The 12,172-nt window shown below is 41.8% G+C and overlaps 1 protein-coding gene across 1 annotated transcript in view; it reads left to right on the forward strand.

The window, feature by feature from the left end:
• Alg14 (ALG14 UDP-N-acetylglucosaminyltransferase subunit) overlaps positions 1 to 12,172 on the forward strand; it is an 83,454-nt gene that overhangs the window by 4,925 nt on the left and 66,357 nt on the right. The window contains exon 2 of the mRNA XM_031375316.1: positions 3,242 to 3,396. Coding sequence (XP_031231176.1) covers positions 3,242 to 3,396 — 155 coding nt within the window. The remainder of the gene's footprint in view (positions 1 to 3,241; positions 3,397 to 12,172) is intronic.

A 12,172-nucleotide genomic window follows, 5' to 3' on the forward strand; every position in this document is an offset into this window, starting at 1 on the left:
TTTTTTGTAACTGATTTTTAAAGTGGTGATTTTTGAGAATAAAGTGTTAACATCTTTTAGATTGCAAAATTGAAGGAACTGAAGGTAGACTCCTTTGGAGGGATGGGTAATCCGTTGAAGACCTCAGTGGGCTGAGCCTTCTGTTGGGACCTGAGGTTGGTGTGGCCAACAGTTTTCCTTCAGGAAGCTCACACCCTGATGACAGAGCTCATTAAGTTGCTTCTCCACACAGAAACCTCCTTGTCCTGTCTTCGTCCTGCTTGCCTGACCTCACCTCACCTTTACCCTTGTGCTTCGTGAAAACAGCTCAGATCTCACTGTCTCGTGGTCTAACAGTCCTGCCTCTGTCCAGAAGTCTCCACTCCTACATGTCTGTTATTCTTACATGTCATCTTCTTAGCTTCTCTGGGGTCATTCTTATTTTAAAAGCACTCTTCTTTCATAGCCCTGTCATCCCACCTGAGTGGCCTTGAATCATCTTTATAAATGCATGTGTATTTTGCCCTCTCCCAGCCAGCTTTCTTCATTTCAGGAAATCAAGAAAGTATCTTGTACTCCCATAAACAGTACTCATTTTTTTTTTTACTGACAGTACCATTTTTTTTTTAAAGATTTATTTTTTATTTTATGTATATGAGTATACTGTATCTGTATAGATGACCATGAGCCATCATGTATGTGGTTGCTGGGAATTGAACTCAGGACCTCTGCCAGCCCCGCTCGCTCCGGTGTAATTCACTGATTATGTAATTCTCCCGTGCAGACCTTGAGCTCTTCATTCTCTCGCTTTCACCTCTTAAGAAGCTAGGAGCACAGGCCTGCACAACCAAATCTAGCTGTCCTATTTTTTTTTTAATTTTGGATTTAATATCCATGCTACAGACAGCCATCCAGCCATAGGACATCCCGACTTTGCCCACATATAATTAACATCTCTCCCTTTCTTCACTCCTTAGAGGGCTACATTAAAAGAATATGCTGAATTTAACAGCCTATCCCTTAGGGTCGGGGAATTACAGAGGAATTATAGCATATGCAATAAGCTTCTAGAGTTCCCGAGTGATGTTTGGCTGTTTCATCCACACGAATTTCTCAGACATACCACTTCATGTGGATGCTGAGACTTCAACTCCAGTCCTCGGCAAGAGTAGAGAGAACTCTTAATTGCTGACCCATCCTTCCAGCCCCCACTGTAATTGATTTTTTTTATTTTTATTTTATTTTATTTTATTTATTCATTTTTTTTTTGTTTTTCAAGACAAGGTCTCTCTGTGTAGCCCTGGCTGTCCTGGAACTCACTCTGTAGACCAGGCTTGCCCCAAACTTGGAGAGATTCACCTTCCTCTGTCTCCTGAGTGTTGGGATTTAAGACATGCATCCCTACTGCCCAGCTGAAACTGATTATTTTTGTTTAAGATTTATTTATTTTATATATGTGAGTACATATGTCACTCTCTTCAGACACACCAGAAGAGGGCATCAGATCCCATTATAGATGGTTGTGAGCCACCATGTAGTTGCTGGGAATTGAACTCAGAACCTCTGAAATAACAGTCAGTGCTCTTACCCACTGTTAACCACTCTTTTTTTTTTTCAATCAGTGCTCTTAACCACTGAGCCATTACTACGGTCCTGTAACTGATTTTTAAAGTGGTGATTTTTGAGAATAAAGTGTTAACATACCAGAAGAGGGCGTCAGATCTCATTACTGGTGGTTGTGAGCCACTATGTGGTTGCTGGGATCTGAACTCAGGACCTTCAGAAGAGCAGTCAGTGCTGAGCCATCTCGCCAACCCGACAGTACCATTTTTTTAAGGATTTATTTATTTATTAATGTAAGTACACTGTAGCTGTCTTCAGACACACCAGAAGAGGGCATCAGATCCCATTATAGATGATTGTGAGCCACCATGTGTTTGCTGGGAATTGAACTCAGGACCTCTGGAAGAGCAGGCAGTGCTTTTAACCTCTGAGCCATCTCTCCAGCCCGATAGTACCACTTTTAATGCATTTATTATCTTCTGTATAAAAGCGGTACTTACACAAGGGCATAGTTGTGTGCTCTGTGTTCCTGTTCTACGTTCTTTTAGGAAATATGTGATCACATTAGTTCCTTAACCCTGAAAATATGACTTTGGTATAATGTGGTGAGTTGCATTGTTTGCATTGTAGGTTACTTTTTTAAAAAAAGTATTTATGTATGTATGTATTTATTTATTTATTTATTTATTTATTTATTTATTTATATGAGTACATGGTAGCTGTCCTCAGACACTCCAGAAGAAGACATTGGATTACAGATCCGATGTAATCCAATGGTTACAGATGGTTGGGAGCCACCATGTGGTTGCTGGGAATTGAGCTCAGATCCTCTGTAAGAATAATCAGTGCTGTTAACCGCTGAGTCATCTCTCCAGCCCCTGTAGGTTACTTTTTTAAATTAAAGGTTTGTTGTTTGTTTATTATTTACTTATTTATTTTGGTTTTGTTTGCTTGTTTGTTTATTTCTGAGACAGGGTTTCTTTGAGAAGCTCTGGCTGTGCTGTGTGCCGCCACTGCCCAGCTAAAATTTTACTTTTTTTTTTAAAGATTTATTTATTTATCTATTTAATGTATTTATTTATTTAATGTAAAGCTGTAAACTCTAGCTTTCTTCAAACACACCAGAAGAGGACACCAGATCCCATTACAGATGGTTGGGATCCATCATGTGGTTGCTGGGAATTGAACTCATGACCTCTGGAAGAACAGGCAGTGCTCTTAACCACTGAGCCATCTCTCCAGCCCTAAAATTTTACTTTTAACTATGTGTGTGTGTGTGTGTGTGTGTGTCTGTGTGGGGAGTTTGTACACGTATGTACAGGTGACCATTGGATCATCAAGATCTCCTGAAGCCAGAGTTGCCCAACATGGGTGGCAAGGACTGAACTTGGGTCTTCTATGAGAGCAGTACACATTCTTTAAGCACTGAGCCACCTCTCCAGCCCACATTGCATTTCTCCTCCCTGTTTTTCTTAGATTTATTTTATTTATGTGAATGTCTTAGCTGTGTGTTTATATGAGTACCATGTGCACGCCTGGTACCTATGGAGGTCAGAAAAGGGTGTCAGATCCTCTGGAACTGGAGTTATAGAAGGGTGTGATACGCAAGAGCAGCTAGTGCTCTAATCACGAAGCTACCTCTTCAATGACCCCTCCCCATTGTGATCGTAACCTTAAGCCATGTTATTCTTGTGTCTAGGCGGACATACCACTGAGATCTTGAGGCTGGTTGGAAGCTTGTCCAGTGCCTACTCACCAAGGCATTATGTCATTGCTGAGTCTGATGAAATGAGTGCCAAGAAAATTCATTCTCTTGAAGAACTCTCTCGAGCCCAGAATGACTCTACTACTGAAGTATGTGACCATTTCTATAAGTTGCAAGTTGTTCATTGAGTTTTATTGGTCCAAGGTATTTCAGTATCCTACTCATAATAGGCAATAAAGTGTGGACTGGTAGAGAAATAAAATTCCTTTACTACCAAAAATATAAGACTTTCTTTAAGATAAATCTTTAAGTTAAAAAAATGATACTATCATATTATTTTAGAGGAAATGATTTTTCATTGAATTTCAGTTATGAAAATTGTTTTGATTTATATTTAAAGCATTTAAAGCATATTTAAAGCATTCAGTAATATACTTCTTGAATCTTCATTAAAGTTCATTATTAATGTGTTATATTCATCTTTTCTATATCTGTGATAGTATCTTTAAATCATATTTGTATTCACATTTACAATTATTTCTCTATCACAACTGATGACTTTATTTTAGCATTTTAACCAGAATTTAGTGGTGTAAAAAAGGTGAAGTCACTGCTTCATTGAAGAAGAGTTGCATCTTGTATGACCTTCCATCTTTTTCTGTGGAAATTATCCAGCTATAACTCTTAGAGGCTTACTGCTGAATAAGTTCACACTTTCTACTTTTTCTGAACTCTTGCAGGCTGTCTGCCTCAAACTCCTCTTCAAGCTGACTGATTCAATCTGGCTTCTCTTGGTTTCTCACTAGATTGCTCTGCTTGGCCTCAAACTCTGGCAATTTGTTCTAATCTTCTGGCTCCTTCTTATTCTCTAGCTTCATCTGCCTTTGCTGGCCTGCACTGTACAAACTGAACAGAACTCACAAATGATCTCAATTGAACTGCACCAAACTGAATTGACTCTCTCTTTGCATTGCTCTTAAGTAGCCTCTCTTCCTGTCTGTTCTCGTGAAAGTTGGGTGTATCCTTTCTTTGACCCATTCTGCCAAATCTTTCTCTGATTTGGCACTTTGTCTGCCCCTCAATTAGACACCACTCTCAAACATGTCTGCTTCCTTCTACAAACTAACCTTACATACATTGTTTGGGATTCAAAGTGTATACTATGGGGGGCTGGAGAGATGGCTCAGTGGTTAAGAGCACTAACTGCTCTTCCAGAGGTTCTGAGTTCAATTCCCAGCAACCACACGGTGGTTCACAACCATCTACAATGGGGATCTGATGCCCTCTTCTGGTGTGTCTTAAGAGAGTGACAGTATACTCACATACATAATAAAATAAGTCTTAAAAAAGAAAAAAGTGATCCTGTTTAAAAATGAGAGAGAAAGAGAGAGAGAGAGAGAAAGTATATATTATGGGTGTGTCTGCATTCCAGGCAGATCACATAGATCTAGATGGTTTTTGGATTTGATCCTTTTACCAGAGTAGCCATGTTGCTGGATTAACATTCCTCTACAGAGGATGATGGATAAAACTCAGTCAATCAGGGTCTGGAATTTTTGCACTTGCAGACCCAGAGAAGAGAATTCATCTCTCTTTTAGACAAGCTCTGAACAAGATCAAACTGAGAGCTACTGGCTCATGTTCTCAAACCTAGATACAGATGGTTTCTAGGCAGAAGACTGAAGATCGTATACAATTAAAAAAAAAAATGAGAGGTAGGTAGCGTGTCTGGTCTTCTCTGGCCCCAGGACTCTGCTATATCCTGTTTACCTAGGTTGGGGTGGTGGTTCTTTTGGTTGGGAATCAAGACCCACAAATGGAGCTCCTCGCCTACTCTCTCTAATCTCCATCCCCACATACTCTCACTTTTTAAAAAGTCATAACTTACAACCATGCCCCCCCCCCAAACTAACATACCAGTAAAATGTTCTCTTGTAAAATCTACGTCAAGCAGGACCAGACTATGAATGAATCTATATACTTCCTTTCATTCAGCCACAGGAAAACATATGCTACTTTTCCTGTGTGTGAGATCAGCTTGACACATCCATTTCTGTTTGAAGGAGCACTACTGTGCTTGCTGACTTCTCAGAAGTGCTATCGCAGTAGTAAGGCACCATAAACTGGGCAGCTCAAACACATGGAATTTTTTCACAGTTCTGGAGGCCAGAAGTATGGAGTCCAGGTCTCACAGCATCGTGCGTTCTGAGAAGTCTCTAGGAAAGGTATCCTTCTTGCCTTTTCCTGGCTTTCAGTGTTTGTGGGCAGCCCTCTGCATGCCTGAGCTTGTAGCTGCATCAGTCCAGCTTCTGCCGTTACCACGTGACTTTTCTGTCTTAATCTGCCTGTCCTGTGAGGAGCAGAGCAGTTGTTGAATTTGAGCTGTTTTTAAGTGCTGATTTTTTTTTTAATCATCATACTGTGATATCACAGTAAGGAACAAGCATATCTATTTGACAACTTTCCTCTGTCCCTTAATTTCCTGATGGGGCAGCTCAACCACCGTTAGGAGCAATGATGTCTTATTCTGAAAGCATCTCTATTCTTGACTCAGTACCGGAAAAAGGTGTAGGAAAGAGTTGTCCTTCGTATTGGTTGGTCCTTTGTACCATTCTCTTGCCTATTCTTTCCCTCCCTCCCTCCCCCCAACCCACCTCCTTGTGTCTGTACTTGTAGGATAGGTGGTATAGTTGGTAGAGAGCCCAGCAGCGACAGAACCTTCCTATCAAGGCTTGCTGAAAGAAAGTTTCCATCTACCAGCCTTCTCCTGCAATATCGTTTAGGAGCTGCTCCACAGCTGTCTCACAACAGCCATCTCTTTTCTCTTCCTTTAACTTAGTAGACAGGAGAAGGAAGGGTCTGGCTAAAGAATGTAGTGGTGTCCACTCGTTTGCCAGAAGGGCCCATCCGAGTCACAAGTATGGGAGAATCTGGAACTACATCCTACAGTACAGGAGCTGTCTGCCATGTGTGGTTTTTCACGTCTCAATCGAAATGAATTAAAAGTGAAGTTTGAGAGTTGGTCCTGCAGTTGCACTCGCCGCATTTCCAATACTCACTAGCCACCTGAGGCTGGTGGCCCAGGGGAGAACAAAAACTTCCATGGTTTCAGAAAGTTGTATCACATGATGCTGATCTAGGCTTTGGTTTATAATTTTGAGCTGGAAATGAAACATGATCAGACCTTATGAAGAGAATCAGGAGGTTCAAAGCAGAGACTTCTGCCATAAGTTGATATGAAAGGACAGCATTTTTTTGTTTTGTTTTTGTTTTTTTCTTTTACTTCGTATTATCATTGGAATTCAGGGGAAAGTTCGTTAATCAGGAAGGAATAGTTTGCTTGGCAGAAGAAGCAATCTCAAAACAAGAAAGATTCATTGGAAGAATTAACAAGATTACAGCAGTTAAGTCTCCAAGTTGATACTTATGAGGTTAATATGGCTGAAACATCCGTGGATCAGTAGTTGAACTTAGAGGAATTCTCCAGGGAAAGGGCAAACAAGTAGAGAGAAAAATCATGAAATGTTAGAAATGGGAGGAAAGAAAGAAAAAGAACTCACAGGAGATTTTTTCGAGGCAAGCACTCCATCTACCTAATTATCTTTGTTTTAATGTAATTAAACCTCACGATGCGCTTGAGATATAGGTAAGTAGTCGAGTGCTTGCCTAGCATTCTCAGGACGTCAGCCCTCACTCAGTACTGGGAGGAGACAAACTGACACATGACTTCAGCGGCTCTGTGAGCTTAGCCCACGGCGGTTCCTCTCAGACTGCCTGTCCTTCTCCTCGGTTGAGGTGTCTCCTTAGTGTGTGTCTTAGGAAGGGCAGTTTATCTTCAGTGTCTTTCCAAGTCTAGGAATCCTTGTTGTGATATCATACTCCAAGCATTCTTCAGCTTGGTTTATAATTCTAATTCTTGTGTCATATTTTTTTTCCCACAAAAGTTTATAAATATGACTCCACTCTCTTCAAGAAGTTAGGATTCCAGAAAATGTGTTTCATGTCCATTTGATTCTATTCCATAGAATTCTAAATTTAACTAGTTCATGGTCACATGCCTGTTCTCTCATTTTTTTTTTAATGGAATTCAGTGACCTCTTACTCATCTTTCTTCAGTTTAGGACATTTTCCTGAAATTTCCTTCCATTTAGTTATTTTTATTGTTTAGTTGTTTAGCTTGGTTGGTTGGTTGGTTGGTTGGTTGGTTGTTTTGAGTCAGGGTTTCTGCATTCCAGGCAAGCTATGTAGCTGAGGATGACTTTGAACTTCCAATCCTCCTTGATTCTATCTCCCAAGTGCTAGAAATACAGTTGCATACCACCATTTCCAGTTTTATAGAATTCTGAGGATCAGATCCAAGGCTTCATGTATTTGAGGCAAGCACTCTGTCAACTGAACTGCAACCTCAGCCAGCATTTGCCCATTGAGTATGAAGTCATCTTTCATATATAATGTTTTATACATATGTCGCTGCACATATGTAAATGAAAAGGTTCTAAGCCTATAGCTGTCCATGTTTCTCCTTATTCTTTCACTGTTTTATGATGAACAGACGGTTTAGATGTTAATGTTTATGTTTTTCTCTCCTCTAAAATTATAATTTTATCTGTAGGACTTACCTTAGTCAAAGTTGTACTCAAATGATATTTTCTAAAAGTTCAATGTTTTGTTTTTACTCTGTCATGGCTTGAATGAGAATGCTCCCCGCTAAGTTCCTATAGTTGAATGCTTGGTTCCCAGTTAGTGAAACTGTTTGAGTATTTCAGAAGCCCAGGCCAGGCTCAGCCTCTCACTCCCACTGCTGAAGAATCAGGATTTAAAGCTTAGCTTCTGTTCCATGCCTGTCTGCTTCCCACTGTGATGATCATTCAAAACCCTCTGAAGCTTTAAGCATGGCCCAGGTTGAATGACTTCCTTTATAAGTTCCTTGGAGACTGGAGAGATGGTTCAGTGTTTAGAGCACTGACTGGTCTTCCAGAGGTCCTCGGTTCAATTCCCAGCAACCACATGGTAGCTCACAACCATTCCTAATGAGATCCGATGCCTCCCTTCTGTCTTGTAAGACATACAGAAAGACATAATACTCATATGCATAGATAAAGTTAAAATAAATAAGTTGCCTTAGACATAGTGTTTCCTCATAGCAATAAAACAATAACTAAACGCTATCTAAAATTGATTTTTCTGTATGATATTTGACATAGATCTAACTCCTATATGGTAAAATAGCTGTCCCAACCTAGTACCATTCATTAAACAGCCCTTTCCCTCTGCTTCCACCTATGCAGAAGACCTGGATCTGGTCGGGTATGCTGTCATAAACCTGTAATCCCAGTACTCAGGCACAGGCAGGCGGATCTCTGTGAGTTCGAGGCCTGCCTGGCACATATAGTAAGTTCCAAGACAACTAGAGCTACATCAAGAGACCATGTCTCAAGCAAAACAAAACAAAACTACAGTGTGGCTTTTTTAAAAAAAGATTTATTTATTATTATAATTAAGTACACTGTAGCTGTCCTCAGACACACCAGAAGAGGGTGTCAGATCTCATTATGGGTGGTTGGTTGTGAGCCACCATGTGGTTGCTGGGATTTGAACTTGGGACCTTTGTCAGAGCAGTCAGTGCTCTTACCCGCTGAGCCATCTCACCATCCCTACAGTGTGGCTTATCGTTCTCTATTTCCTGGCCCATTTGTCCATACTAAGCCAATAGTAAATTCCACTAGTTGTTTTATTCAAAACTGTTGAGTTTTTGTTCTTTTTTTACATAGTTGTTGTTGTTATTATCTTTGACGTGATTGTCAAGCCTGTATTGGTAATTTTATTTGAATTAAATTACACACATCAGTTTGAGAAGTATTTAACATGATTGGATTAGAGTCTGTTGTATGGACTCCTGCAGTGAAAACAGGAAATTGCATGATTATCCAGGAACTGACTGAGAGAACTAGGAACTGGGCCCCAGGTGCTGGACGCATTGGGGGCTCCTTGTGAAGGCACCAGCCTTCAGTGTACTATTCCTTTGCAAGCCTCTCTGCCAGGACCTTTGGTGTGCTGCAGCCCCTGCTTTAGGTCCCTGGTGTCCCTGTGCCTCCTTCTCCAGGTCCCGGCATCACTGATCTCTGCTCCTTCATTTCCTGCTTGTTGGGGGCAAGTAGGTGCTCCTCCGTCCTCCTCCGTCCTCCTCCGCCCTCCTCCTCTTCCTCCTCAGATATATTTGTTATATTTGCTGCAGCACCTTCCCAACTTTATCTAGAAATATATTGGGCATAACCCATTGCAGGGAAAGTAGTTATTAAAATTTATCTTGCTTTAGCAGCTTTATTTTTTCTTAAAGTTCTCCAAATTTTTGATCACTCGTCTTGATCAATCACTTTAAAAACACAGTACAACAAAATCAAAGTGGTAAATTAGGTGCCAAGGGCCAGACTCCACTTTTCAGAGTCCCTGCACGTGAATGGAGATGATGCTCAGAGCGTGTGTCTCATTTCCATTTAGATAAATGGCATGTTTTATTGGTTGTGCTGGCCCTGGCCTTAACCCACTGGCCCTGCCCGTCACTATTATGTCCTTGCAGATTTAGAACTAGATTCAAAAGTGTTGGAACCCTTGGGGTGTGAATTATGTCCGTGGACAGGAAGTCTGTCCTTACCGTGAGAAAGCGAAAGTGAGGTAGAAAAGACAGAGGTGGGGCTGGCGGGATGGCTCAGCGGGTAAGAGCACTGACTGCTCTTCCAAAGGTCCCGAGTTCAAATCCCAGCAACCACATGGCGCCTCGTGACCATCTGTAATGGGATCTGATGCCCTCTTCTGGTGTGTCTGAAGAGAGTGACAGTGTACTCATATACATAAAATAATTAAATCTTTAAAAAAAAAAGAAAAAGACAAGACAGAGGTGAAAGTAGGTGAGGGATCACAACAGTACCTACTGTGTGGTCAGATAAGGAACCTGGCACTGGTACACAAAGCTGGCCGCAGAGGTCTTCCATCTCCTTCCATGCTGCCTTCCCAAGCTACCTACCTCATGGCCTTGGGCAGCAGTACAGGGGCCAGAGTTCTCTGTCTGCCTCCTCCCCAGACTTGGAAATGTAAGTGGTGGGTTCGAGTCTGTTCTGTTCCACTTTACTCTATTCTCTTGTCTTCCAGTCTGTGACATTTAAAACATTCGTGACTTATCATTCAAGTTGATTTTATTTAAAGGTACATAACAGTTTGGGTACATTCATATAAGGTTATTGTGTGTGTGTGTGTGTGTATATAGGCATGTGTGTGTGTGTGTGTGTAGGCATGTGTGTGTGTGCTTTTGAATAGGCACATGTATGTGTGAATAGGCTTGTGTGTGTATAGGCGTGCGTGCATGTGTGTGTGAGTGAAAAGGCACGCGCGCTCGCGTGCGCGCGTGTATATGTGTGTGTGTGTGTGTGTGTGTGTGTGTGTGTGTGTGTGTGTGTACGCTGCCTTAGGAGTTCAGTGTTAGGGACTGAATCTGGTTCTGGAAGAGCATGGAGCCCACTTAACCACTGAGCCATCTTTGCAGATCCCAGATTTGATTTAGTGGTATTACATTTTAGATGCTGTGCTTACAACATAGAAGTAAAGAGAAATGGGAATTCTCAGTTTATCATCTGGCTGGACTAGTCGACGCCTGTGTTTCTCTGAGTCACTTCACTGACTTCTTCATATGCGAAACCCTTGCTTTTACTAACAGTAGCCTAGACCAGAGAACCGACTGGGGTGCGGAGAGCTTAGACCCCTCGCCCCCGGGAAGGACTATTTGCTTGTGATATCAAGTGTATGAAAAAAAAATGCCCCGGAAATTCTAAAGAATAGTCTCCTCTGGGATTAGTTCTAAATAAAGAGAAAACGACGCCTCCAACCACGGTGCATAGGAATGCCTCTAGGGGAGCAATTCCCGAGGCGCGGGGAGCTAAACAGGGATCCCCACCAGAGCTTCCTCCTGGAAATCATCAGGCTTTGAGGTGGTTGGCTTCAGCAGGGCTGCTCACCACCTCCGCACACCCCCAGCCAGGCCTGAAGGACAGGAGTCTCTGCCTTTGCACTGTGGGCTTTGGTTCACCCTTTGATTTGCATCTGAATGGGTGTGCTTGTCCTAAGCGCCTCCCCGAACACCCAGCTTTATTCCTGGTGACTTCTGTCAGAAGAGGAGTTGGCCCCTTCAGATCATAGGAATAAGGGAAAAGGCTCTGTGACACTGCAACAAAATATTTCTTAAACTACATTTAAAAATCATAGAATGGCCAGGCGGTGGTGGCACACATCTTTAATCCCAGCACTTGGGAGGCAGAGGCAGGCGGATTTCTGAGTTCAAGGCCAGCCTGGTCTATGGAGTGAGTTCCAGAACAGCCAGGGCTACACAGAGAAACCCTGTCTCAGAAAACCAAAAAAAAAAAAAAAAAAAAAAAAAAAAAAAAAAAAAAAAAAAAAAAAAAAAAAAAAAAAAAAAAAAAAAATCATAGAATGAAGAATTCACACATAAAACAGTCAAACTCCTTGAAAACGAATGGGAAAGGTTAAAGAGAGAAGCCAGCCTTCATCACAGTGAGTTTTCCCAGTGGTCTCTGACTGGCCTTCAGGCGTGTTCCAAGGAAAGGGTGATTGTGCATTCCTTCTGAAACATCCTAGCTCTAGACAGCAGTGCGGTAAGAACGGAGCATCATTCACTACGAATCCCTAGATCACTAGAATCAGCCCTGGCACTGGGTACTTTTACTTTCTTTCCCTCTTCTGTCCTTTGCTTATTTCATTCCCTTTTGTTTCTTAATTTGAAACCTTTAGACAGTCACAACTAACAGTAAAACATGGGCATTTGTCCTCCCTCTCCTGGCCTACTCTAGAGGGTTTGCTGGACTGGGTCCTACTACACATACATGTAGCCATATAGAGTGTGCTGGGGGGGGGGGGGGG

The sequence above is a fragment of the Mastomys coucha genome, unplaced genomic scaffold, assembly GCF_008632895.1.
Source record: "Mastomys coucha isolate ucsf_1 unplaced genomic scaffold, UCSF_Mcou_1 pScaffold16, whole genome shotgun sequence".
Lineage (NCBI taxonomy): Eukaryota > Metazoa > Chordata > Mammalia > Rodentia > Muridae > Mastomys > Mastomys coucha.